Raw genomic sequence first — 27,500 nt, 5'->3', positions numbered from 1 at the left:
TGTGCTTGACTCGTCACGTTATAAATCCATCTTAGCGTGCGCTGGGAATGGTTTAGTGTGTGCACAGTTCACTGTGTGCCGGCGACCTCTGAGCCCTGCCGAGTGGGAGTGATTGAGATCTCCGCTGCGTGGGAGAAGAACAGAAGAAGATCAGCCTTCATTAAGGCACTGGACTCCAGCCTGCCTTCCCCCTCTTGGTTCTGACCTGGTTGTGCTCGTACTGCCCCTGTTTGTCTCCCCTCAACCTGCCTCGTGAAGCAGGATTTACTTGATTCACTGACCTGAAACAGTGTTGTTGAATAATATAATATTTTTCGGGCCCACTTTGTGAGAAAGCAGATTATGATTGAAAAAAAAAAGGGCTTATGAGAGATGGGTTCTCTTTCAGAGCAGGCTCCATGCCTGCGTCCTGCATTTGGCAGATGCAGTCACAGAAGGGAAATTTAAAGGTTGCCAGGAACATTGTGCAACAGACCAGCCAAGGTCTTAAATGTGGTGTGATCAAAATGTCTGTGGATTTGCAAGTAACTGAGATATTAATCTCTAAATTGCCCCCGATTAAACATCCGGAAGCACATAACTTCCTCTAGTAAAAACCTTCAGTAAATGTCATTCAGTCGTCCGCAGAGGTCTTCAGTGGCTTCTCCGCAGAAACCCATCCACTGTCTGCCTGTTTGTAAAGTAGTGTCATGAAATATGGATACGCATGTAATGAGCTCGTCTTGCTGCTCGTGTGAGAGCTGTAACATTTCAATATTTAAACCGCTCTTCGTGCTGGCCCGACTGAAAGCAGAAGGGAAACTGTGGAGTACATTTTTCACCCCTACCTACAACAGGTAACTCAGTGCTTTGTGCCGTCCTTGTGAGATCTGATCATTTGCAGTTACGCTTTTTGTCTACGGATGACAATTACACCCAATGTTCTCCGACCGAAGTTAACACATTTCCATTGAAATGATTTTGCCCATTTGATTTCTCAGAGAAGAAAGGGAGTGTTTGATAAAAGTACCATTCAAACCTCGGAATGGTGTTGATTTCCTCTCTCAGGTCTCCGCACCGCTTCCAACTCCTCCTCTGACCTCGCTCTCCACTCCAGGACGTAATTGTAGGCTCTTTTTCACTCAGCCAATCAAACACAGACCATTTTCAATACCCAGGGCCAACTACTTTCTCATAGTGAGAGAGAGGAGAGTCAGGAGTGCACCTGTGTGAGTGTGTGTGTGTGTGTGTGTGTGTGTGTGTGTGTGTGTGTGTGTGTGGGTGGGTGTTTTGATTCATTTCAACTTTATATTGAATGTAGATTCTTTATAGTGTGTGCAGATAGTTCCTTTAAGTGTCATTGAGAACATTTAATACCACTCTACCATATTTGTCTGTTTTGTTTGTTTTCTCAGATATATTTTTCATGTGGAGAAGATCATTTTTTCAACTACATTAATTTAAATACATTTCTTTCGGTGTATGTGTAAGTGTGTACTATTGGCTCACATTCTTCCCAAGAGGTATGTGATGCAGAACTTGAGGAAAGCCTTAATTGCTCATGTGTTCTGCTGGAGCTGAAATATTGAACAGCCTCAGTGCCAAGAGAGGACTCTTTTAGAGGTTCAGCCCCGTGTCCCTCCGGTCCTCGAGCTGGGAACAGAGTGCATTTGTGATGATCACAGCGTAGAGTGGCGTCTTCTCTTTGGCCCACACACTCTCTCTCTCTCTCTCTCTCTCTCTCTCTCTCTCTCTCTCTCTCTCTCTCTCTCTGTCTGACGGGCTGCTGTGTGTTTTTATCTCCTCAGGTGGTGAGCCGTGTAGCTGCTCAGCAGGGCTATGATTTGGACCTGGGCTACCGGCTACTGGCTGTGTGTGCGGCCAACAGGGACAAGTTCACCCCCAAGTCAGCAGGTGAGCCTCAGGTCCTCCTTTCCTCTTCTCTCCTCTCCTCTCCTCTCCTCTCCTCTCCTCTCCTCTCCTCCCCTCCCCTCTCCTCTCCTCTCTTCCCCTCTCCTCTCCTCTCTGCTCCTCAGCATCCTCACACTGGGCTGGGGAGGTGCCCTGCGGTATTACTGAGAAGCACAATGTTTGTGCTTTAAGGTCACTCAGCATGTGGGGGACTAGACCAGTCAGACACCTTCCTGAAGACATGGCCACACTAATTGATATGAGGCCATCCATTGTTGGAGCAGTGGGGTGTAATTATTCAGAGGAGTCATCTCAGAGAATGCACTGAAGAAGAGATGTCGTGGGAATACCATTATTCATTTTTCATCAGGAGAAGTATGTGAATGACTGAAGTAATTACTAGTATATAACCCAAGGACAACAACAGTCGGAAGAGCTAAGCTAAAACTAAACCAACCTCCTGTTAGCCTTGTAGATGTGGTAAGTGCAGGCTTATTTATTTCATGTCTTCAGATGCTGTATTGAAATTCAGAAAACAAACATGCACCATCCTCTGACTCCGACTCCTTACAGTGAGTTCCCACGCATCTGTGTGATGTGTGATATGAATCTTTTATCACTCCAGTTATATTAACACTGAGGTATTACGTGTTTTTCCTTCCTTAAAGACCTTTCTTTGAAACAGAAATATTGCAACTGGTTCTGTTTTTCCTGGCTGTGAGCCTGTAGGTTAATTATTCCAGGCAATCAAAGAAAGGATTTCAAACTATAAACTGGGGTTAATCAAAGAGTTGTTTATTATGTTTTGCCAAAAAAATCCTTCGAATTGATTTGTTTTTTTCTTAACCTGTGTGTTTACAAATGCTATATACTCTGAGCATGATGCCAACCTCCTGATCACAAACACACTTTATATTCCGCTCCTGTCAGCTTTGTGTAGACAGAACAGATATGTCTTAGTGCTGAGAACAGGAGCCGGGCCCAGGCCCATTACAGAGGCATTACACGTCTGAGAAATCCAGACCTGCGCGGCCCAAACTCAATTTTCCTGAAGTGTCCTGTTCTTGTCCATTTGTCAGAGTAAATGGTGGATGGCCACTGGTGGAACAGAGACGAATGGGTCAGGGAGAGGTCGCCTGGAGGTGTGTGCATGGCACACCGCAAAAAACACACACACACACAAAAAGAAGAAAAAAACCCTCTGACAAAGGTAGCTGCTCAGAATGAAGATAAACGTGGGTTTGAAAGGCCATGCAGATAACCATGGTTACCAGGGGACATTTTGAGGCCCTCTGAAAGGGTGATTGGTGGCTTTTTCCTGTTCCACTGAGCTGGCCGTGGCTTACAATCTTCCTTCAGTGTAAAGGCTTTCCCCGTGCTGGACCATTGGCGTGTTACACTGAGAAAAGGGCAGGCATCAAGTATCTTTAAGGGGCACACTATACATTTCACATTCAGTCAGAATTCAAACCTGTCTTGGTCACCTCTACCTCAATCCATATGGCAAAGCCTTAGGTTTAGGAGACTGTATGTGATATATCTAAGAAGCTGATCCATCCAGCCTTAGGTTAAGGAGACTGTATGTGATATATCTAAGAAGCTGATCCATCCAGCCTTAGGTTAAGGAGACTGTATGTGATATATCTAAGAAGCTGATCCATCCAGCCTTAGGTTTAGGAGACTGTATGTGATATATCTAAGGAGCTGATCCATCCAGCCTTAGGTTAAGGAGACTGTATGTGATATATCTAAGAAGCTGATCCATCCAGCCTTAGGTTTAGGAGACTGTATGTGATATATCTAAGAAGCTGATCCATCCAGCCTTAGGTTTAGGAGACTGTATGTGATATATCTAAGAAGCTGATCCATCCAGCCTTAGGTTTAGGAGACTGTATGTGATATATCTAAGAAGCTGATCCATCCAGCCTTAGGTTTAGGAGACTGTATGTGATATATCTAAGAAGCTGATCCATCCAGCCTTAGGTTTAGGAGACTGTATGTGATATATCTAAGAAGCTGATCCATCCAGCCTTAGGTTTAGGAGACTGTATGTGATATATCTAAGAAGCTGATCCATCCAGCCTTAGGTTAAGGAGACTGTATGTGATATATCTAAGAAGCTGATCCATCCAGCCTTAGGTTAAGGAGACTGTATGTGATATATCTAAGAAGCTGATCCATCCAAATACATGGAAAAGCCTATAGGGGGTCTAATGTAAACAGGCCAGTCTGTATGGAGGTGAGCAATGAGCTGAAGAGTGAAGGTGAGTGCGGAGCAGAGAGGAGCAGAGATGAGGAGTGAGGCTGTGTGTGAGGAGCAGAGAGGAGGAGTGAGGATGTGTGTGGAGAGATGAGGAGAGAGGAGGAGAGAGGCTGTGTGTGAGGAGCAGAGAGGAGGAGAAAGGCTGTGTGCGGAGCAGAGAGGAGGCGTGGGGGGGGGGGGGGGGGTCTGGCAGGAAGCAGATGTGACTCAGACTGTGATGATCACATAAGCATCCATCTTAGCTCTGTCACCAGGGCGTCTGCACATCTAGACAAGGAGACGACAAAGGCAGAAAGCACACAGAGACGCAAACACGCGCTCACACACAGACACATGCACCACACACGCGCACTTATGGAAGGACACATGCATGCTTAGTGCAACCATGGAGGCCTACTCTTCTAGAGAATGAGAGAGAGAGGGAGAGTGAGTGAGAGAGGGAGAGTGAGAGAGAGAGAGAGAGAGAGAGAGAGAGACAGAGGGAGAGAGAGAGAGAGAGAGAGAGTGAGAGAGAGAGAGAGAGAGAGAGAGGGAGAGAGAGAGAGATGAAAAGAGATAGACAGATGATGCTCCTCCACTGCGCCTCCAGTCTCAGGCTTGTGGGAATGAAAGTGCAACCGCAGCGAAAAATCACATGACAGGCAGAATGGCGACAGTGGGGCGGCCAGCTGACACCAGAGACCCAGGCTCAGAGTGTTTGTGTCTGTGTGAGTGTGAGTGGGAGGCTGGTGAGTTGCACATAGACGCACACACACACACACACGTACTGTACACACACACACGTACTGTACACACACACACACACACACACACAAACGCACACACACACACACACACACACACACACGTACTGTACACACACACACACAAACGCACACACGCACACACAAGATACAATCAATAGAGCATCCGTCTGCAGGGCCCAACACTTGAGAGGTTCCGGCTCTTGGGTTGTCTCATACTTGATGTAGCTGTCATTCATTTCGAGATAAAAACTGGATTGAATCGTGTTTCATTCTGAACAAGCACAGGAAGGTGGAGGCAGTCCAAGTGTGCGATGAGTGAAAGGTTAGGCATGTGTGTGTGTGTGTGTGTGTCTGTGTGTGTGTGTGTGTGTGTGTCCATTTGAGTTCCCCCCCGTGCCTGTGTGTGTATTTGTCTACACGTGTGTGTAACTGTCACTGCTGGTGAGAGAGGATTCGACTCCTGTCTTAACCTTCATGTAGAGGGGAGTCCTGCGCTGTGCTCCAGCTGTATGCTTAGCGTTAGCGTTAGCATTAGCATGGGCCAAGCTGCTGCACTGCTCCCCTCCTTTGCACATTCCCCATGGGGGGAGGTCCATTAAGCAGCTATCTCAGCTCCAAATCCAGCAACTAGCCTGCCATTAAATCTCCTACTGCTGAAATAGTCCTGATGTGGACCTCTTAGGTACTGTTAAAATACTCTTCTCAATCCTCTCCGTCTTTGAAATGGTCAAGTGTTTGACAGGAGAATTAATTAGACTACTCGAACGCTGACAGGATGAAATTCACACCAGTTTAGCACTTCATCAAAGGTGAGACGTGCCGTGTTAATCTTTGGCTACTGCAGCCCTGCGCTGTCCCAGCTGCCCGCTCTCTTTGTTCCAACTGGTGTGCGTTTGCCGCTCTCCCGTCCCCCGCTCGCTCGCTCGCTCACTCGTCCCTCTCACATTCAGTGAAAAGCACATCAGCATCAATCACGCTGACAGTCAGACCCCCTGAATATCTCTGTCTGCCTGCCTGTGGAAGTGTCCCCCCCCCCCTACCTCCAGCAGCGCTAACCTCACTGTCGCTAGCTAGCGCTGTTTACCCATTTCCATAACATGAAGCAGCTCCTCCAATTAGCTCAGTGACTCGGGGCGAGCTGAGATGGCGCTCCGGTCTCCCCTCTGAGGTGTTTTGACTGGATCATTTTAAGGTGTGTCTGAGACAGAGTGTCTGTTAAGTAGTCTTTGTCTCTGCTGTTTTTGGCCGGTTTAGGCGTGACTTGCACACGGTGGCATTAGGAATTTCAAAAATGCTTGGTGGTGTTTTGGAAGCAGGGCTTGTGTTGTGTTTGTTTCTACAGTCAAGGACTGGTCAGCCTCTTTTTTAGAATTCATTAGACTTCCTGACTGCTGTGGAATATGAATTAAATGCTAGGTATTAATGTGAGGAGTTTCATTTTTCATATAATCAAGAAACAGAATGCTTTATTTACTCTGCTAGGAAACCTAGTATCAGCCAATCACATGTGAAGAGTAATTGGTAGCCTTTCTTTGTGGTTTTGGTTTGCAGTTTTATTTAATTTTTTCAAGTTTAATGGCGCCGCTTTTAGAGATCCTCTCAGCCCATCTCGGCTCAGCAGTCAGCCTTCGTTTGGGACACTCCTGAAAGCATTCTGGGTAGAGAGGCGACTTAGTTAGATCTAGTAAATGGCGTGTGAAAAGCTCTCTCCCTCTCTCTCTACCTCCCCCTCTCTCTCTACCTCCCCCTCTCTCTCTCTTCCTCTCCCTCTCTCTTTCACATTTTGATGGGAATGTTTTTTTGTGTGGCTGCCGTGTCTTCACTGACACCTCGTGGGAGTGCAGTGGGGAGGAAGAGAGGGACTCCTTTCCTCCTCCATTTTCCTCTCCACACATTACAAATCACAAGATGTCATGTTTACACCTGCCACGGCCCTGAGTGATGGCACACACTTTCATATTTGCCATGACATTTTAATAAGTGGCTTTTCACTACTAATGACAGTCCTGCTATTTGTTTGTTTGTTTGTTTGTTTGGGAACAAACCAGTGCAGTATTATCCATTGATTAGCCTTATTGTGCATTTTAAAAACCTATGGGGCGAGTAGGGGTTTGTCCAGAGGCTGTATTCTCCTGTGTCGGGTTATTATGGGGGGATGCCAGCGCATTGGCTGTGAGGTGAAACTGCCTCCTCAGTGCAAACGTAAAGAATGTTCCGGCGCTGCGCAGAGCTCCTGTCAGCATGCCGTAAATCAGCCCGCCGCCGAGGCCGCGTCAGGAGAGCAACCAATCGGCCGCGTGGACAGTGACGGATGGCCTCCGGCACGCGGCTGTAACTCACATGTCATGTACACACACACGGTTTACACAGCAGACACAAGTGCAAACACACAGGAAACGCGAGCGGCAGCCCTCCCGCTGCCTGTGACAGTCAACACATTGTGTGCTCATCCACATCTTTTCACGGCTTGTTCGTGGCAGTCGAGCCTGGCTATGGACTAGGCAACTCCTAGGAGTTCAACTGAGGAGGCCAAGCAAAAACTGCTCTCTTAACGACCTAATCAACCTTGCAGACTTTTCTATTTAATTACTGCTGACTAAGAGCACCCAGTCTGAATTATTAACAGGATGTCGGCTCATTTCAGAAAGCAGCCTCATTCTGTTTTTTTCTACTCTTCCTGCTGCACCTCTCTGGAAATGATGAAATCACTTTGAAACCATCAACGTGTGAAAATGTAACGTGGTTTTGCCTGTCCAACAGCTAGTTCTCTTCTGTTGTGCAGTATTAATGAATTGATCTATTTTTCACGCGTACACCAGTTTGTGTTTTTACAGAGCCAGACACAGCCAATCGACAATTTCAGTGATTTACATGAGCAGAGTATAAATGTGTGCATTTCTCTGTGTGAGAGAGAGAGCGAGAGAGAGAGAGAGAGAGAGAGAGAGAGAGAGGAAGAAAGAGAAAGAGAGGGAGATGCGATGCGGTGCTAGGCAGTGAGTCAGAGCTGAGGTTTCTATTTGAATCAGCTTAAACTCTTCACCTCGCCTCTCATGGAGCTCTCAGCCTTGACACTTACCGCCATTTTCTGATACTTATACTATTCCCCGTCTGAGCAGGATATTGGGCATCTCTCTTCTCTTTGATGTGCTTGCAGGCTACAGCCAAGCACAAGGATAGGTACGCTAGACGTGATAGATATTGAGCGGAATCCCTCACTAACGTCCTCTTAGTGCGGTATGAAATTGACTCCTCTGTATTGGTTTGTTTTATTAGTGCTCTTCATCACAGTAGCAGGCCACACACTGCTTCACAGATGCACTGTGTGCATTTAATTACCGAGGCGCTGCTAATTAAACAACAGAAATTAACCTCCGAACGAATAACGGCAGTATTAAAAGTCTTTAATGAGAGTGTGATGTTGATAGCCTGAGAAGTGAGCACCATATCTGTTCCCCATGTTTCACACGTTTAGATGTGGGTAATTACCAGAGTGAATGAGGGTGGACATGGCAGGCATCAAACACTTGAAAAGCTTCCTCATCACCGCGCTAATTTCTCCCCATTCTGAGGTCAGCTGGGGAGGCTGTCTGTAACTCAGGCTCCTGTGTATGCCCACATGTGTATGCCCACCCACCCGCACGCCCGCCCACATGCGTATGCCCACCCGACCGCCTGCCCGCCCGCACGCTAATTAACTCGCCTTAGTTGTGTGATTTAGTGGCTAGTGTCATGTGAGCTCGGGTAAGCACCTGCTGATCATTTGCAGCAGCACAGGATTCTCCCTGGCTTTGATATTAGTAATCGCTGCTTACAAATGCTGCTTCAAACCAGTGGTTCTCCCCCTCCTCTCTTCGTTTCTCTCTCTCTGTTGTTCTCTCTCTCTCTCTCTCTCTCTCTGTTGTTCTCTCTCTCTCTCTCTTCGTTTCTCTCTCTCTCTCTCTCTGTTGTTCTCTCTCTCTCTCTCTCTGTTGTTCTCTCTCTCTGATGCGCTGGCATGGGGCCAGAGCACTGGCTGTCTGTCATGCCAGGCCCCGCCCTTCTCTGCAAGTTTGTAAAATGAGCCGCCTGCATTAGCTCCCCCTCTCCCTCCACAGAGTGGCCATGACATTGTGTGTGTGAGCGAGAGAGAGGGAGGGAGAGTGTGTGTGTGTGTGTGTGTGTGTGTGTGTATGCCGAGGCTGCTGGGTGAAGAGGCTCTGAGCTGAACAAGCGATGGATCAGTAGACAGGGAGGGAGACACATTAATAATGGCACCATACATCTGAGGTAGGGAAAACACCACGGCTGCTGCTGCTTCTTCTCTCTCTCTCTCGCTCTCCATCTGTCTGTGTCTCCAGCTCATCTCTCTCTCTCTCTCTCTCCCTCCTCCTCCCTCCCTCTCTCTCCTCTCCTTCTCACTTAACCCTTCAAACCTACAGAGTAGAGTGCTAGTTTGGTCTGTGGAGCTGAGAGCATTGCTCAGGCACTTTGTGGGGGTCCGTGAAGTTTTTTGAAAGCTTAACCTGAATCTCTTTCCTCTGCTCCTTCTCTCTCTCTCTCTCTCTCTCTCTCTCTCCCTCTCTGTCAGAGGTAGGTGCAGCAGGAGCCCATTAGCACTGAGCTCCATCTGTGATTGGCCATGCCTTGGAAACAGAGAGCGCGAGAGAGAGAGAGAGAGAGAGAGAGAGAGAGAGACGAAGAGAGAGAGAGAGAGACGAAGAGAGAGAGAGAGGAAGAGAGAAAGAGAGACACTGCTGATGAATAATTGATGTGCATTCTGCAGTTGCTGGACAGGCAAGGGAAAGAGGGAAAACAGCACGGGTGCCCTGAGAAAAAGAAGAAGGAAAGAGAGAGAGAGAGAGAGAGAGAGAGTGAGTGAAGAAAGAGAGAGATAAAACAGAGAGCTGAAAGATTGCTCAGGAGTGTTTTCAGCCACTTGAGCCCTGAGCGTTGTGTTTTCTTCTCACTCTCTGTGCAATGAGGAGAGTGAGATGAGCCGGGCACTGCCAGTTTGTGGGTAAGTGTTTGTGAGGGTGTGTGTGTTTGTGTTTGTGTTTATCTGTGTGTTTGTGTCAGTGTGTGTGTGACTGTGCATGCGTGTGAACGTGTGTGTGTGTGTGTGTTCAAGTGCATGAAAGTATCCGTGTCTCTTCTCCCACGTGCACCGGTGTGTGTGTGTGGCGGGCTGCATGGTGTGGTGTGGACGTAGTGGGAGCGGGCACTGGATTGCTCGGCGTCCCAGTATGGATCTGTTGACTGCGACCTCTCAACAGGCTGGGCGCGCAGTAGGGGGCTGGGGGGGTCGCTGGCGCTGGAGGTTCCCTGCTGTGGGTTTAAACTAATGGAATGGGAGTCGGGAAGCGTGACTGGAACCTCTGAGCTGCGCACACGATAGAGCCGTAGCAGCTGACTACGTCTGACCCACTTCCTGCTCCCTCTCTCTCTCTCTCTCTCGCTGTCTCACTCCCTCTCTCTCTTTCTCTCTCTCTCACTCTCTTTCTGTCTCTCTCTCTCTGATAGGGTCAGGATGAGTTTGATTGTCTCTCGGAGAAGCAGTGACCTACTTGAGGCAGTGTGTTTTTTGAAATATGGTGGGTCCCCTCAGCAGTTTGATGTGCGCCTAGCGACAGGCCGGCTCCAGCCACTCACCCAATTAGACTGACAGGAGCGCGGGTCCTCGCCCATTCATCAAGTACAGCGCTCTAATTGGCGGGGCTTGTAAATTCACTTACCCTGAGAGAACACCAGGGAGATAGAGAGAGAGATAACAGCAAATAGTTTTATTTACATTAAATGAGTGCTCCTTTAGAAGCATTTGTGGTTGCATACCATGAATAGTGTACATGCATACAATGTTTTAATACACAGCTGAGGGCAACAAGGACTGGTTGGCTGCTGGTATACAGTGTGTCTCTTGTGTAATGACATAAGTATGTGAGCATGTGAGTGTTTTTGAACTCAATTACAATACAAAAAGAAACATAAATGTGTACATGAATTTGTACCAGTCCCTTGTCAGATGTGGGCTCTCTCTGTAGATGAATTTGCGTATCAAGCTGTCCTACAGTCTCTCCTCAACACACACTACTCTAGTGCTAACACGTGTCTGTTGCTCAGAAGATCCTGCTCTAAGGACTTACACACCTGAGGTGAATTCATGGAGGTCCGTGTAGATGGAGGGGAGGCCGACTGCTAGCTGCTATCAGGGCCCTGGTTCTCATGAGTGCGTGCTGCAAGGAAGAAGAAGAACACTGCTGACAGCTCTCGGCTGCTGCCATTGCTCTGTTTTGGCTCTTTTCTGTTGCCTCACACATCTCCTTCTGTTGCTAGCCATGTTTGTCACAGCCTGGCTGGGGGTGAGACTTTTGGAATGCTCGTAATGATTTTTCCCTCCTCTCCATCCAGCTCCCATCAGCCTTCATGTGAGGTGATGATGTTCTTAAGTGCCGGGTGATAGTACGGCCGTAACATTGGTGCACTTGTGGTCATCGATCGAATCAGGGCATGCTCTAAACTTGGCAGTGTTACAGTAGCGCCTTGCACCAGCAGACCAGTATAATTTGAGTGTTATGTAATTCTGTAATTCACCAACGCTTGAACTCACGACACAAGATGAACTGTGTGTTAAAGAGTTGTACACATAGGAGCCTTCAGACACACTGATGTATGGAAATGATCTGTAGTAAGTAGTGATCTGTGATGTGAATTGGGCTAATCAGCCTTTGTTTGTTCTGCTGTTTTGTGGACCACTACAAATGCTTCAGCGAGTGTGGCTAGGCTAAGTGCCTTTTCTTTCATGAGTGACAAATGTGCAAGTGAACCTGGGATATTTACGCTGAATGCCCGGCCTGTAGATCTAACCTTTTCATCTCTCACCCTGGAACCCAATGCCACGCGACTGAGATCTGCACAGCTGCCACAACAGACCCCCAGTTGCCCCATGGGTGTTCACGCACTGATAACTGGCCAATTCTGCTATAATGATGCTTGTTTTTTGGTGTTGAGAGTTTTCATTTTTTTTGCCTTGCCCCCTGCAGTAAAATGTTGAATTTAAACCCCACAGAAACCAACACCTGCAGGAGATGTCAGAGTGACTCAGGTACCCCTTCTGTGTTGTTCTCATGGCTTGTCAAACACATCAGTGGAGAGCGCTCTTTCTCCAGCCTCCTTCATCAACACACCCTCCTACCCGAGCATCCATCTCTCTGCTCCTTTTTTTTCCCCGTCTTCTTCTTTTACTCTCATCTCTCCGAGCTCTCCCACTCTGAGTCACTGTGACGCTGATGCTGCTGTGCTTCTATTTAGACTGGGGGGGCGGGGGCCATCAGCTGCCAGGTGGGCATCCATAACTGTTTTTTGTTTCTTTTCTGTTTTATTTTTTGCTAACGCATGAACTATGTTTTCAGATTGAATTAGCTATGCTCGTTTATTTCCTTTGTTGTCGATGTGTCGTTTCGCTGAGGTGTTTCACCGGCCGTGGTCTGGTCAGAGTTGGGAGAGCTTCTCTTTGCTGTCTGAAAGGAACACCTGATGGCTCATTTGTGATTGGTGCAGGGCATGGCAGAGGTTCCCCTGAACCTGAGCTCCAAAGGCAGACAGGAGCTCCCATCCGTGTGGCCCTCAGCCCCGGGCCTGCCTGCTGCCTCTGTGTTGTGTGTTCACTCCTGGCTGTGTGACCTGCTGAAGAGTGTCCCTCTGTGTTGTGTGTTCACTCCTGGCCGTGTGACCTGCTGAAGAGTGTTCCTCTGTGTTGTGTGTCCCTCAGAGTTGTGTGTGACCTGCTGAAGAGTGTCCCTCTGTGTTGTCGCCTCATTGTTTGTCATGCCCATTTGCTGTTGTACATGTTGTACATGTATTGTTTGACTGACAGGTACACTGTTACCAAGGAGCCACTCCATCTTAGAAGCCTGTTATTCCATCCCAGCAGTTCCAGGCCTCTCCGATAGTCTCCCCTAGTCTTGATATTAGTTTGGTTGAATCGTCAGACAGTATGAGAATCCCACACACTCACACACTGTCAGTTCAGTGCCCCTCAGTCCTGATCCTCGGCTCTGCCCCGTCTCTCTGGGAGCCGTGGTTCCGTCGGGCTCAGATCTGTCCTGCCTGGTTACATCACTATCTGCGGGGCGGGCGGGCTGGCTGTGACCCACTGGCCTCAGTCAGGGGGTAATTGCTGCAGCTCTTGTGTCTGACCCAGCCTCCTCCTCCTCTCGGTCTTGTGTTTAATTAGTATGTGGGCTCCCTTCGCGTACGAGGACCCGCTCGGTGTCATTAGTTAACAGCAGTTTGACACACCAGTGCTGACAGTGTATTAAGGTGTGTGGTGTATCACCCATGGGTGTAGGGAATATAATATCTGTAATGCTTTATTTGAACAGGACATGATCTTTTGGATTCACTGAAACTACTCCAGCCATGGCTGTGTTTGCCTCTCTTTCTGGCCTTGATGCCCTTGTGAATATTGCATGTTCATTGGCCTTGGTGCACCGCATGATCTGCCTTCATTTATTTTATCTTTTTCTGACAAAACCAATCTATCAATAATGTTAGTGGCAATGTGACAATTATAAATGTATCCGTTGCATGCTTTGGCAAGCTGTAATTGACATATATAGCCTATAACCTAGATAGCCTCTATATACATACAGTATAAGACAAAAGGCAAATGCTGCTGTCAGTTCTGGTGTTGGTAGCTAGTTATGCAAGCAACGTTATCTAAGGTTTGTTATTTTCAAAGCTAGCAATCCGATTCATAATCCTAATGTTAATGTTATGCCGCGGTGTCCCGATATAACATTACAGAATTAGGCTACGTATATGTACACATGGATGGTTAACTCTTCCCAAATATTGCTTGGGTGTAGAACAATCTAGTCAGTTGACTTCACTTCTGTGATGCAAAGTTCTCGACTGCAACAGAGCGTTATCTTGTCAGCAGTCAGTTTTAAAATGTATAATGTTACCCATTTCTGCTCATGAAGCTTAAACCGATCACTGGAGAAGGATGAATGCTGTGTCTACGTCATTGCCAGATTGTACACTACACTCAGTTGAATACTGTTCAAAGAGAGGTCAAATAGACTACAGTAAACTCTCACATACAGGTCAAACGGACAGTTAGAGAGAGAAAGCGAGAGGGAGAGAGAGAGAGATTGTTTATGCTTGTTGTCACGATTTGTTCTCTTCATAGGCTAGTTGCTCCTATAACTTTTCAGAAAGCATGCCAAGGACAGGCAGGAGGGAATAGGCATAGGGCATTGGTGTGTTTGGCCCTTCAGTACAATCAGTGGACCACTGAAATTAACCTGAGTGCCTTGATGCCCTTACATGTGGCCTGAGTGCCCTCAAAACAATATACCTCACCAAAGGACAAGTGGCTTTGCCCCTAAAAGGACTGAATTCCAGGCTATACATACTGTATTATTTGTATGGTAAGAGTTTTGTCATTTTGCAAATTTGAGGCAGTGGCCATTTGAACTTGATAAGTCTTACTGTACTGTACTGTACACAGTTGCCATCTAAAAGACACGTCACGTAAAGGCATGTCTGCAGGGCATTACTAAATCTGTCGAGAAATCTTCTTTTCTAAGAAGGGTTTAGGGGAGTTTTCCCCCTAAGCTCCTTACATTTGCCGGGAAAGACCTGCGCTAACAGATTGAAAAATCAGGGCTTGGGGAGTGATTTGGTGTGTGGTCACATCGAAGAGGAAGACGAAGAGGAAGAGGAAGACTGGCTGCCCATGAGAGGCGGTGTGGAGATGATCCACAGTGAACAGTGTACATGCGTGGCAGAATGGCACCTCTAATACAGACACATCTGAGACTGACCATCTAACCTTATCAATGAGCCACTGAGTGTTAAACTCATTATCAATGAACTCTGCTACATATTCAGTTCCTTAAATGAAAGACACATACTGTACCACCTCTTACGGTGCAAACCCATGACAGCGACGCGATACGCTTCCATCGCTTTGAGTGGGCGTGTTGTAGCGTGTGGAAATAGCATTTTCAAACCATCAGAGACGACACCAAACAATCTGATTGGCCGCTGCCGGGAAAAATCGCTCCTCATTTGCATAGGATTCAACATTTTCCAACTTTTATCGGTCGCATCGCCCAAAACGGTGGTCTACGTCACAATGGATTGGCTCCCGTTGAAATGCATGGGATTAGAATATCGCGTCGCTCGTAACGGTGTCATGGGTTTGCACCGTTATTCTCACACTGTGTCTCAACGGCTCTGTCACCTTCAGCAGTAAGGGTGGACCAGTCAGTAAGCGGTGATTAGCTCAGTCTCCACACATAAAGGCAGTTTGAGTGCGCTCGGCGTAGCCCGGTGGCTCGTGCCCAGGCTCCTCACTCCTGCTCCGGCTGAGTTTGTTTGCGTGGCGTGCCGTGGCATGCTGTGGCGTGCGCTGGCGTGCTGTGGCTGTCAGCGCAGTGTCGTGGCGTGCCGTGGTGTGGTAGCTCTGTGGGCCGACAGACGTGGTGGCCATGTGGCGGAGTGCTCAGGGGGACGGCGCGCTTAAGCTGAGGGAGACGCTGCTGAGATGGCCCAGAAACCCTCGCCAGCATGTCTGGATCTCATGCCCACCCACCAGCAGTCTCAACACTCACTGACTGCCAGCCAGTGTGGCCCCAGACAAGGAGGGAGGGAGAGAGAGAGAGAGAGAGAGAGAGAGAGAGAGAGAGAGAGAGAGAGAGAGATGGAGAGGTAAAGGGTAAGCACTTTGTGTCTGTGTCTTGACAGGAAAGATTGTAGACAGGATGCAGTTTCTCACAGATGAAGATTCTGAAGTCATTAAAAGCAGTTATACTGAATTCATATAGTTTTGTTGTTTTTGTTGTTGTGTAGTTTTTCTTGCCATCTGAGTTGGTATAACTGTGTTTGTTCTGATTTCCTTGGATGTAATTCATTTCATTAGTTTCATTTGTAATCTTATTCAAATCATTAAGTATGCATCTTGGGACTTCTTGAGAGTGTTGATATTCCGCATTCGATGAACATGACTTTTTTCCCCTAAAGGTGAAGACGAAAAGAAAAGCACACTTAATGAGCAATACAAAAACCTTAATTCACTATTCATTTGGAGCGGAGGATGGCGTGCCAATGAATGACACATTTGTCCATAATGGCTCCGTCAGGTTCACTGTTCGGAGCCCTTTTTAATTCGAATCGAATCGAACAACATTCATGTTGATGGCCACTGACTGTCCCGCTCGCTGTTGTTCCATAATTCACGCGGCTCTCTTTGTACAAATTCCCCTCTCATTCCCCTCAGCAATCGTCCTGCTCATACTTGGCCCCACAGCGCTGGAAATGAATAAATAATGGGGGAAACAAAGAGGCTGTAATGTGGCTGGCAGGGGCGGTGCCAGGGAGCCAGGGTGCCAGGCCATGTCTGTTACAGGGGGAAAACTGTGATTAGAAAGTCAAGCAGAGTGCTTCATCTCTCCCTCTCTTTCCCTCTCTCTCTCTCTCATGGTAGAGTTCATCTTGGCTGTCGTCCACAACAACAGCTCTTTCTCCACTTGTAGCCATCGCTCACTTTATTGGCCATAGAAATGCAGCATCATAATTAAAAAGCTTCTAATGATCCATTGAAGGCTGTAAAAAGGAGTAAGTGAGAAGCCTGGTGGGACATCGAGAGAGGGAGGGAGAGAGAGAGGGAGAGGGAGGAAGAAGACAAGGATTGCCGTCAAAATGAACGCTTTCATTTTTGTGATTCATTTAAGATATTTAAAGCGTTTTTAACACAATTAACGCAGTTTCCTGGGTTTTGTAATTATTTCTGTTAGTGCATATGTAATAGTTCAACTATCTGGGGCATCCAACACACACCTGACACGGAGCTTCGTTGAATTCACAAGCTTGCAAGTCTAGCACTACAACTTACAACTACTACACACCACGTTGTAACTCCCGACCGGCTGATTTAAAATATCTCCCTCCCCAAAAGTCTGTCTCCTCTCTTCTTCTCTGCTTCTCCACCAGTGTTAATTTTGGCAGCTATTTTAGATTTAGTCTTAGTCTTTAGATGAAAATGCATATTAGTTTTAGTCACATTTAGTCATTTTTATCCTCCTTAATTTTAGTCTAGTTTTCGTCGACGAAGTCTCATTACATTTTAGTCTAGTTTTAGTCACGTTTAAAAGTCCATCTTATAGCCACATTAAACTCCTTTCCTTCCCTTCTCAGGCCCAGGGACCCCTTGTGTTGTGTCTACAACTGCATATTAGTCAAGCTTGCAGTACTTAAATTGTGGATGCAATTAGTCTCTAAGATACAGATCTCCTAGTATATGCCTACAGCTGAATTCCAATTAATGTAAATAATCATTTTAAGGCAATACTTAATTATCAGTATTATCATTAAAATATAAGAGAATATCAAGTCTAGATTTTGAAGATTCAAATGATGTGATAGCACAATACAACTACTATGCCTACCTGGCCTTAGAGTTAAATCAACCACATATCCTCCATATGAATTGCTGTGCAATCTGATAACCAACAGATTTAGCTAGACTGATAGTTTTGAGAGTTGAAAGTGGTGCCAATGATAATAACAATTGCATAAATAGACAAGACTATGTCAACCAATCACATATATATATATATATTTTTCTTGATTAATGTCATGCGTGGCCTGTCCTATAGTCCATTCTGCAATGCGTTTACTAGCTAGCTATCGATAGCTAGTATAACAGCTAGCTATTGAGAGCTAGTATAACTTAGCTATGCTACCTCATAGTTAGCTAACGTTAGCTAGCTAAAAGTTTGTGAACTCATTTGCCAAGCCAAACGGGAGGATTTCAATCGGAAATTACTAGCTAGTTATCCAAGCTGACACAACCTATACACTCGACTGCCCCTTTGAAGTTAACGTAACGTTGGCTAATATATTCTAATAACTAGTTAACATTAGCTAATTATCATTGACAGTTACTAGCTAATTTACCTTGGCATAAATGGCAGGGTTGTCTTGTGCGCTTTCAAGTGCCTCTTGTTGTGTTCTTCCCACCTATTTTGAAGCCACAAGGTTTCTCTCCCGTTATTGCGGTGCATTGTGTTTTATTTTCTGTCAAGTTATAATTAAAGACTGTCCAGATATCTATTCTTCGTTTTCTTCCAGTACTGAGTGCTTGAACTTGAGCCATCATATAACGTTTGTTAGGGCGTCACTTGCATGTCTGGGGGCATCTCAGGGAGTGGAGGAGGGATTGATACAGGACCGGGCAACATTCAACCAATGATGCATACAAGTTTAAAAAAAAAAAAAAATTGTGACTTAGTCAGCCACCTCGTCTCCTCTCGTCAACGAAAGTTAAAATAGATGTAGTCATAGTTTTTATTTGCAAAGGTCTGTTTTCGTCACGTCTTAGTCTCGTCTTAGTCAAGAAGGTCGTTAACGCATATTTTTCGTCATAGTTTTCGTCAACGAAATTAACACTGTTCTCCATCTCAATCCCTATTTCCAAATGAAAAAATCCTTCACATCCTACACATATCACAAATATACCTTTCAAGCTGACAGTTCATTTTGATGGCCTTCATGGTTTTGTTGGAAATCTGTAGTTCACAGGAGCAAATCTCTACTCAAAGTTATAACTGCTATTAAACAACAGTATTCGAATTTAAATATACTTCCTTTGTGTGGATTCTACTTGAATTCCATGATTTTCCATTTAAATATCCATTATTACAAGCTTCAGTCTTAAGAAGAACAAACGCGATTAATCACAGCAAATTGTGCATTGATTTAGTTCGATTGACAGCACTAAAACAAGAGAAAGCGAGTGCACGGTTGGCAGAGTCCGGCAGGTTGGGAGAGGAGAGGAGAGGAGAGGAGTGGAGTGGCATACTTTGTGTGGCTTTTGAGGTGATTTGTGTTGCCACGGTGACCTGGGGGGCCTCCAGTGGCCCTGCTCCTTTCTGCCGTTCCTCAGGGGCAGCGGGAGTCCGACTCAGGATTGGGCCTCTGGGGCCACAGACAGAGAAAGGGATGAGAGAGGACCTCAGCTGCAAACAGGAACAACACAAATAGAAAGACTGCCACAGAGCAAAAACAGAGAGAGAGAGAGAGGGAGAGAGAGAAAGAGAGAGAGAGGGAGAGAAGCCTCCAGAGAGACGAGTGCCTTGCTCTGTCCATCTGTCCTGTCTGCTGGTCCCCTTCCCCTCAGTCTGTGTCCGTCCACCCTGCAGGAGCGCACAAAAGACATTAGTCTGTCGTCTGTCAGGAGCTTAGAAAGAAGAGACGTGCACAGTCAACTATGAGAACAGTAACTGTTCATTACAAAGTGTAATAATACTGATTGAACGGGCATTTAGGTAACGGTAACTTCAGTAAAGCTATGTTAAGTCACTAAATACGAGTTGATGGTAATACACCTGTATCATAACAAGGTTGCTTTGAAGGCATGTTATCACTCCACGGCAGTGTATTTGACTGCATCTAGTTGTGAGTGTGTCTGGTGTCGGTGCCGGTAATAGCGAGCGGGTCGCCCACAGCCTCTCCCTGTTCCTGGCGCTCTGCGGGCCGCGCCACCATGTGTTACCTCAGACACCACCATACGGCACTCTGTCACAGCCCATGCCAGCCCCTGCCAGCCAACATGCAGATCTGATGGAGGAGCAGGTGTCTGTGGCAGAGAGGAGGAGGGAACAGGAGGAGGACAGAGGGAGGGAGAGAGAGAGAGAGAGAACACACTAAGGAGGATGGATAGGGAGAGGAATTAACCGAAAAGTGAAGTGGAACCAAAAAGCAGCCCGAAGTTGCGATCGTGTTGTGTGTCTTTATGAAGCTGAGTTAAGTCAAAAAGCCATCCGCCAGAGATGTGACCTCGGAGTGTGGTGCAGAGCTTTTGCTTTCTTTCAGGGAGTGTGTGTGTGTGTGTGTGTGTGTGTGTGTGTGTGTGTGTGTGTGTGTGTGTGTGTGTGTGTGTGTGTGTGTGAGGTGGTGTGGGAGGCAGAGGCCAGCGAGGGGACTTGGCAGGCCTCGGTGCTCTCAGTGCCCTGTCATATGAGCCCTGAGTTGGTCTTTTGGGAGAAACATAGCAGTTGCTAGCGTGCCGAGGTGCTGATTTGGAGTGGCGATAAGCTGCCTCTAATGGTAGGGTAGAATAATTCTCCTTTAAGTAGGTGGGCGACTCCAGCCTCTTTCCATAAACCTTTGTGTGCGTGTGTGTGTGTGTGTGTGTGTGTCTGTGTGTCTGTGTATGTCTGTGTGTAAGTGTGTGTGTGTGTGTGTGTGTGTGTGTGTGTGTCTGTGTGTCTGTGTGTGTCTGTGTGTGTAAGTGTCTGTGTGTGTGTGTGTGTGTGTTTGCACAAGCTTGCGTGCCTGTGCCTTTGTCTGTATTCGTGTGTGTCCCCGTTCTCTCCCAATGCTTCCCTTTCATCCTCTTCTTGTCCTTTGGTTTCTGCCGTTTCTGTGGCGGTAATTACAGTGTGTATGAACCTGGGAGAAAGAACAGCGTTGGATTATGGTCCACATCAGTAGCTCTGCTGCCGCTGCGGATGCTGCTGCTGTTTTTGTCAACTCTGGATTCCTGGGTGACTAACGGAGTGGTTTCCAGAGCGGGAGGGAGAATGCTAAGGTGCTAAAAGGGTCGGCTGGGTTCCGGCTGGGTTCCGGCTGCGCTCCGGCTGGGGTTTGTCTGCCATGTGGCTGGGCTTGTTTGCATTGATACGGTACTAAGGGCGGGAGGAGAGGAGCCCGAGTGCTCCTATTAGTCATCACCCGCAGATCGATGCTCCGGAGGAGGAGACCGGGCAGACGTCTGTCTCTCTGCACAGGCCAGACTCCCTCCCTCCCTCGCTCCCTCGCTCCCTCTCTCCTTCCTCCTCTCTCCGTCTCTTTCTTCTCCCTGTCTTCTTCTCTTCTGGCTCTGGCGTCTGTCTGCGTCTGCCTGTAGTGGTGCAGTCATTAGGGCTGAAGGAGACTGCGTGTGAACAGCAGACTCCGGGTCTAAGGAGCTGAGATGGAGGGGAAAAAGCCCTGCTGATGTCTTCTTCTTCCTGTTGCCATAGCGAGTGATGATATAGAAAGAGAGGTATTGTTCCTGAGAGCTGTTTGTGCGTGTGCTGGAAGGGATTCATTAGGTCTCTGACAGAATCAGCTTGATGGCTCGGAAACACACGGGGTACAGCACCACTGAAGACGGGAGGCGGTACTGTCACTGCAGTGTGTGTGTGGCACCTCATGTCTCTCTCTCTCTCTCTCTCTCTGTCTCTCTCTCTCTCTCTCTCTCTCTCTCTCTCTCTCACTCTCTCTCTCTCTCTGTCTCATATGCACGCACGCACATACACACTCACTACCCCCCTCCCTCTCTGTCTGTCTCTCATCTGTGAGGGAAACCAGACATTTCTCCGTGTTCTCCTTCAGTTCATTGACCCCATTAGCCGTCTGTTTCTCCTCCCTGTCTCTTCTCTCCCTCCGTGCCGCTCTGCCCTCCTCATCTTCCAGTCAAGTGTTTGGTGGCGCAGGGACCCAAAATACATCCCAAACACTGAGAGATGTTTTTAAGACCGCACCTCACCTGCCTCAGCCGCCCGCCCGCCCCCCTCTCATTGGCTGCTCTCGGGTAATAGAGGCACGGTGGCACTCTGCGTTCTGTCATCACGGCACGCCAAGTGCCAGTGTGCCAGTTTGCCAGTGTTGCTGAGGACAGAACCGGTGCCCGCGCACATCAGAGGAGTGATTCACTGCTCTCGGCACCGATGCCATCTACCCCCCCCCCCCCCCCCCCCCGCCCGCCACCCCTCCTCTTTCGTTTCATCCCCCCAGCCCCACAGCCCCCAACAGGTAGGAGAACAGCAGGCTTTTGTTGTTGGATCAGTGCTCAGTGTGTGCTGCAGATGAAACGCATGTGTACCTGTGAGCAACACGCTGCTGGTCTGGTGGCCAACTCTTCACTGAACGTCAGGGGTGGGGCGCATCCCTGTGGCCAGAGTGAGAACTGCATCAGACACTGCAGAACGAGACCAATGTGACAGCGTCAACCGAGACAGACGTGCCGGCGCACTCAGGGCTTTGTTGTTGTTGTTGTTGTGGTGGTGGTGATTGTTTTGTCATTTGTTTTGGCATGGCTTTTCTCATGCATCCTGCTTATCATGAGTGACACGTTTGTATCAAATCAACACCCAAGGGATGTCAACATTGGAGGGGATTAGGATGTACACTCTTTGTATCCCCATAAGTCAGAGAGAATACTGATTTACACATTCTCTCTCTCTCTCCCTTTCTCTCCCTCCCCACAGCGCTGTTGTCGTCCTGGTGTGAGGAGCTGGGACGCCTGCTGCTGCTGCGGCACCAGAAGAACAGGCAGAACGAGCCTCAGGGCAAAGTACCCATGCAGTCGCCCATCAACTCCATGAAGCCGCCCCTGTCACACGGGTCAGTCCCTCCATCTCACCCCTGACACACACACACACACACACCCACACCCCCCCCCCCCCACACCCACACACAAACACACCCACCCACACACACAGACACACACACACACACACACACACACACACACACACACACCCACCCCAGCCTTCAGCTTCCCCCTCCACCCCTGTTCACCAACTCATTCCTGATACAATACTCATCAACTATAACAGAAAATAGAACAGAAAATACTATAGAGTTGGTTCCCACTCAGCTGTTTTGATGCGCTGTCCTTGAAGAACTACTTTTTGTTGTGGCCTGATAACCTGATTAAAGTTTTTTTTATTTTTGTACACAATCGTACTCTGTTCAGTGTAGCAGAGAGACACAAGCATGTGACTATTGGCCCCATAAAGGTCCCCTGAGGTAGGGAGTGGTCCCTGGGGCCTGCCTGCCAGCCTGCCTGCCTGGCAGCAGTGAATCGATGCTGGAGGAGAGATCAGAGTCCAGTGATCACTCCACATTGCTCTGAGTCTGATTGAGAGCAATCGGCAGGGTCCTCCAAGGAGCCTCTCCTTCTTCATTATGCATGGAGAAATATCTGCTGAGGGTCAACAACACAATCTAGCAGTCAGTGAATCATTCTCATGTGTTCTCTTCCAGCGATGGGTCCTTCCCTTATGATTCTGTTCCCTGGCAACAAAACACCAACCAGCCCCCTGGGTCTCTGTCTGTAGTGACAACCGTGTGGGGTGTGACCAATACGTCCCAGAGTCAGGTGAGACACAAAGCTACACAGACATATGGCTCAATCTACTGCACATCGCTGAAGTTTCATATTAGGTTGTACTCTTGAAAACGAACTAGCCAAAAGTCAAAAGCAATCTGCCTCAATAAACGTTGTTTGTCAACTCTGCAAGTCATTGGAATGTAATGGAGCTGCACTTTTGGACACAGGTATTGGGCAACCACATGGCTAATGCTAACAACCCCATGAACTCTGGAGGGAACACCATAGGCTCAGGCATGGCAGCTAACAACCCAGGCATGAACTCCCAGTTCCCTGGGCAACAGCAGCAGTTCGCAGCCAAAGGGGGCCCCAACCAGGCCTACATGCAGCAGGGGATGCAGCAGGGCATGTACGGACGGCCAGGACACCCGGGCGGAGGCGGCTTCAGTGGGAGGTGAGTGCCCCTTTGACTCCGCGCCGTCATCATGAGAAGGGGACCAGTGAATGAGCCACTGACACGGATTAAAAAGCCACTGACAGACAGAATGCCACTGACACTATTTAAAAAGCTACTGACAGGTAGAATGCCACTGATTAAAAAGCTACTGACAGACAGAATGCACTGACACTGATTAAAAAGCTACTGACAGGTAGAATGCCACTGACACTATTTAAAAAGCTACTGACAGGTAGAATGCCACAGACACTGATTAAAAAGCCACTGACAGGTAGAATGCCACTGATTAAAAAGCCACTGACAGGTGGAAAGGTTTAACCTTTGAACCTTTGTTTAAACAGCATTCTATGCTGTGTGAGTGATAAACACTCCTATAGGATTGAAGGTTGTAGATCCTTGATGGTGCAGTGAGGTAGGGCCATAGACTGCAGCTGACGCCAGAATGTGTTGCTGGTAGAGAGGGGAGCCCCCTGTTGGTGGGGATGCTGTTTTAAATGTCAGTGTTGATGGTGTTCAGTGAGCTCAAACATCCGTCCTTTTTGTTCTGTAGCTACCCAGGTGGTCCCAATGCCCCCGGCGGAATAGGCATGCCTCAGCCCACCCAACCAGCTGCTGCGGCCGCTGCGGCCGCTGTAGCAGCCGCCGCTGCCACGGCAACCGCCACGGCAACCGCCACTGTGGCCCTACAGGAGACGCAAAACAAGGACATGAACCAGTATGGCCAGGTACAAGCCAAAAGACATGTCATATTTTCTTTTACCACTAAAGGAATTCCTAACTGCTGAAGCTCCATCAACATGTTTTATCCTTCAGTAGTGATCACAGTCTCCCCCAGAGATTACTCTTGTCATTTATGGTGATTTCTTTTGAAAAGTATTTTCCTCCTCCTATAAATCATTTGAACATGTATTGTCCTGTTTCCATAAATCATTTCACGCCACTCAAAGGTGTGAAAAATGGTGGTTGGAACTAGAAAGTGCTCTGTGATGCGTTTGGTTGCTGATTCTCCCGCGCTCTGCTCTGCTCTCCAGATGTGTTCGTCCTTTCAGATGGGTCCCTCACAGGGCTACAACAACCAGTTCCTCAGCCAGCAGGGCCCCCGAGGCCCCCCATCCATGCAGGGGGCAGGGGGCATGAACCCGGCAGGCATGAACCCAGGCATCAACAACGCCAACATGACGGGGCCCCCCATGGGCATGAACCAGCCCCGAGCCCCTGGCATGGCTCCCTTTGGCGGCCACGGCCAGAGGATGCCCCAGCAGGGCTACCCGGGCCCCCGGGCACAGGGCATGCCCATGCAGGCCATGAAGAGGCCCTACCCAGGCGAGGTAGGTGGAGCTGGGACTGTGGGACAGGGCTGGCTGGGACCCACTGGAGCCGGTGCTCTGGGGGTTAGTCTGCGCTGGGCTGGGGCCTCCCCCTCTGAGCCGGTTCCAAGCCCTTCAGGCCTCTGTCAGAGCCACACTCTAACCTGTAACCCTCCTCTCCCTCTGTCAGAGCCACACTCTAATCTGTAACCCTCCTCTCCCTCTGTCAGAGCCACACTCTAACCTGTAGCCCTCCTCTCCCTCTGTCAGAGCCACACTCTAACCTGTAGCCCTCCTCTCCCTCTGTCAGAGCCACACTCTAACCTGTAGCCCTCCTCTCCCTTTGACTCTCTCTCCTCTTCTCTGTCCCCTCCAGCCAAACTATGGAGGTCAGCAGTTTGCACCAAACGGCCAGTTTCCCAACCAGCAGGGCCAATATTCCACCCCCAACCCCTCCAGGTCTCTGCCCTCGCCCAACTACCCCGGCCAGAGGATGCCAGGCCAGCAGGGCGCCGGCCAGTACCCCCCTGGTGGAGTGGCCATGGGCCAGTACTATAAGGTGAGCCAGCGGCATGACACCATGGCATTCTGGAGATGAGGCTTGCATGCCGACAGGTGTGGCTGATGCTAAATGTGCTAAATGCTATGTAAAGTGTTTCTCTTTCAGCAGGAGCCATTTAATGGGTGTGGCTGATGCTAAATGTGCTAAATGCTATATAACGTGTTTCTCTTTCAGCAGGAGCCATTTAATGGGTGTGGCTGATGCTAAATGTGCTAAATGCTATATAACGTGTTTCTCTTTCAGCAGGAGCCATTTAACGGGTGTGGCTGATGCTAAATGTGCTAAATGCTATATAACGCGTTTCTCTTTCAGCATGAGCCATTTAACGGGTGTGGCTGATGCTAAATGTGCTAAATGCTATATAACGCGTTTCTCTTTCAGCAGGAGCCATTTAACGGGTGTGGCTGATGCTAAATGTGCTAAATGCTATATAACGTGTTTCTCTTTCAGCAGGAGCCATTTATAGGGTGTGGCTGATGCTAAATGTGCTAAATGCTATATAACGTGTTTCTCTTTCAGCAGGAGCCATTTAACGGGTGTGGCTGATGCTAAATGTGCTAAATGCTATATAACGTGTTTCTCTTTCAGCAGGAGCCATTTAACGGGTGTGGCTGATGCTAAATGTGCTAAATGCTATATAACGTGTTTCTCTTTCAGCAGGAGCCATTTATAGGGTGTGGCTGATGCTAAATGTGCTAAATGCTATATAACGTGTTTCTCTTTCAGCAGGAGCCATTTAACGGGTGTGGCTGATGCTAAATGTGCTAAATGCTATATAACGTGTTTCTCTTTCAGCAGGAGCCATTTAACGGGTGTGGCTGATGCTAAATGTGCTAAATGCTATATAACGTGTTTCTCTTTCAGCAGGAGCCATTTAACGGGTGTGGCTGATGCTAAATGTGCTAAATGCTATATAACGTGTTTCTCTTTCAGCAGGAGCCATTTAACGGGTGTGGCTGATGCTAAATGTGCTAAATGCTATATAACGTGTTTCTCTTTCAGCAGGAGCCATTTAACGGGTGTGGCTGATGCTAAATGTGCTAAATGCTATATAACGTGTTTCTCTTTCAGCAGGAGCCATTTAATGGGTGTGGCTGATGCTAAATGTGCTAAATGCTATATAACGCGTTTCTCTTTCAGCAGGAGCCATTTAACGGGTGTGGCTGATGCTAAATGTGCTAAATGCTATATAACGTGTTTCTCTTTCAGCAGGAGCCATTTAATGGGTGTGGCTGATGCTAAATGTGCTAAATGCTATATAACGTGTTTCTCTTTCAGCAGGAGCCATTTAACGGGTGTGGCTGATGCTAAATGTGCTAAATGCTATATAACGTGTTTCTCTTTCAGCAGGAGCCATTTAACGGGTGTGGCTGATGCTAAATGTGCTAAATGCTATATAACGTGTTTCTCTTTCAGCAGGAGCCATTTAACGGGTGTGGCTGATGCTAAATGTGCTAAATGCTATATAACGTGTTTCTCTTTCAGCAGGAGCCATTTAACGGGTGTGGCTGATGCTAAATGTGCTAAATGCTATATAACGTGTTTCTCTTTCAGCAGGAGCCATTTAACGGGTGTGGCTGATGCTAAATGTGCTAAATGCTATATAACGTGTTTCTCTTTCAGCAGCAGCCATTTAATGGGTGTGGCTGATGCTAAATGTGCTAAATGCTATATAACGTGTTTCTCTTTCAGCAGGAGCCATTTAACGGGCAAAACAACAACAACTTCTCAGCCGGTGGATACTCCTACAGTCAAGGCAATGGGGTATGTGCCCCGTCATTTGGAAAATAGATGGGGAACATAAAGGTCCACTTTTTTGTCCTGATATCTCCTTCATGATCAATTTTCATTTTATTTCTAAAATAAATCTAATTGAATTTGTGAAATAAAAAGAAGCCTCCCTCTACCTCAACATCATAGGGACATATAGTTCCATGTGTAGATCAGTGAAAGCTGTTGCTCTCTGTGTGTTTTTGGTGTTGTTTTGTTTGTTTGTTTGTTTGTTTATTTGTTTATCTATTTGTTTGTTTGTTTTTCTAGCCTCCTCGACCAGTGGGTAACTACCCCCACTCTCCGGTCCCTGGGAACCCCACGCCCCCCATGACCCCGGGCAGCACTATCCCCCCCTACCTGTCCCCCAGTCAGGACGTCAAACCGCCCTTCCCTCCAGACATGAAGCCCAGCGTG

At 47.8% G+C, this 27,500-nt stretch overlaps 1 protein-coding gene across 7 annotated transcripts in view; it reads left to right on the top strand.

Moving 5' to 3' along the window:
• zmiz1a (zinc finger, MIZ-type containing 1a) overlaps positions 1-27,500 on the top strand; it is a 127,936-nt gene that overhangs the window by 88,997 nt on the left and 11,439 nt on the right. For 2 of the 7 annotated variants that reach the window (XM_031579641.2, XM_031579638.2), the window contains exons 6-15: positions 1,788-1,893; positions 11,942-11,977; positions 22,140-22,275; positions 22,921-23,035; positions 23,215-23,441; positions 23,995-24,169; positions 24,476-24,772; positions 25,128-25,310; positions 27,006-27,077; positions 27,354-27,500. The exon at positions 27,354-27,500 is cut by the window's right edge and continues 22 nt beyond it. In XM_031579641.2, coding sequence (XP_031435501.1) covers positions 1,788-1,893; positions 11,942-11,977; positions 22,140-22,275; positions 22,921-23,035; positions 23,215-23,441; positions 23,995-24,169; positions 24,476-24,772; positions 25,128-25,310; positions 27,006-27,077; positions 27,354-27,500 — 1,494 coding nt within the window. Of the gene's footprint in view, positions 1-1,787; positions 1,894-8,929; positions 9,166-9,225; positions 9,896-11,941; positions 11,978-22,139; positions 22,276-22,920; positions 23,036-23,214; positions 23,442-23,994; positions 24,170-24,475; positions 24,773-25,127; positions 25,311-27,005; positions 27,078-27,353 lie in introns of those variants that run through there. The other 5 variants (XM_031579639.2, XM_031579644.2, XM_031579640.2 and 2 more) reach the window with 5 other exon arrangements.

Source organism: Clupea harengus, chromosome 13 (assembly GCF_900700415.2).
Source record: "Clupea harengus chromosome 13, Ch_v2.0.2, whole genome shotgun sequence".
Taxonomy (NCBI): Eukaryota; Metazoa; Chordata; class Actinopteri; order Clupeiformes; family Clupeidae; genus Clupea; species Clupea harengus.
The sequence above is the reverse complement of the archived record's forward strand: the minus strand, read 5'-3'. Positions and strand labels throughout refer to the sequence as shown.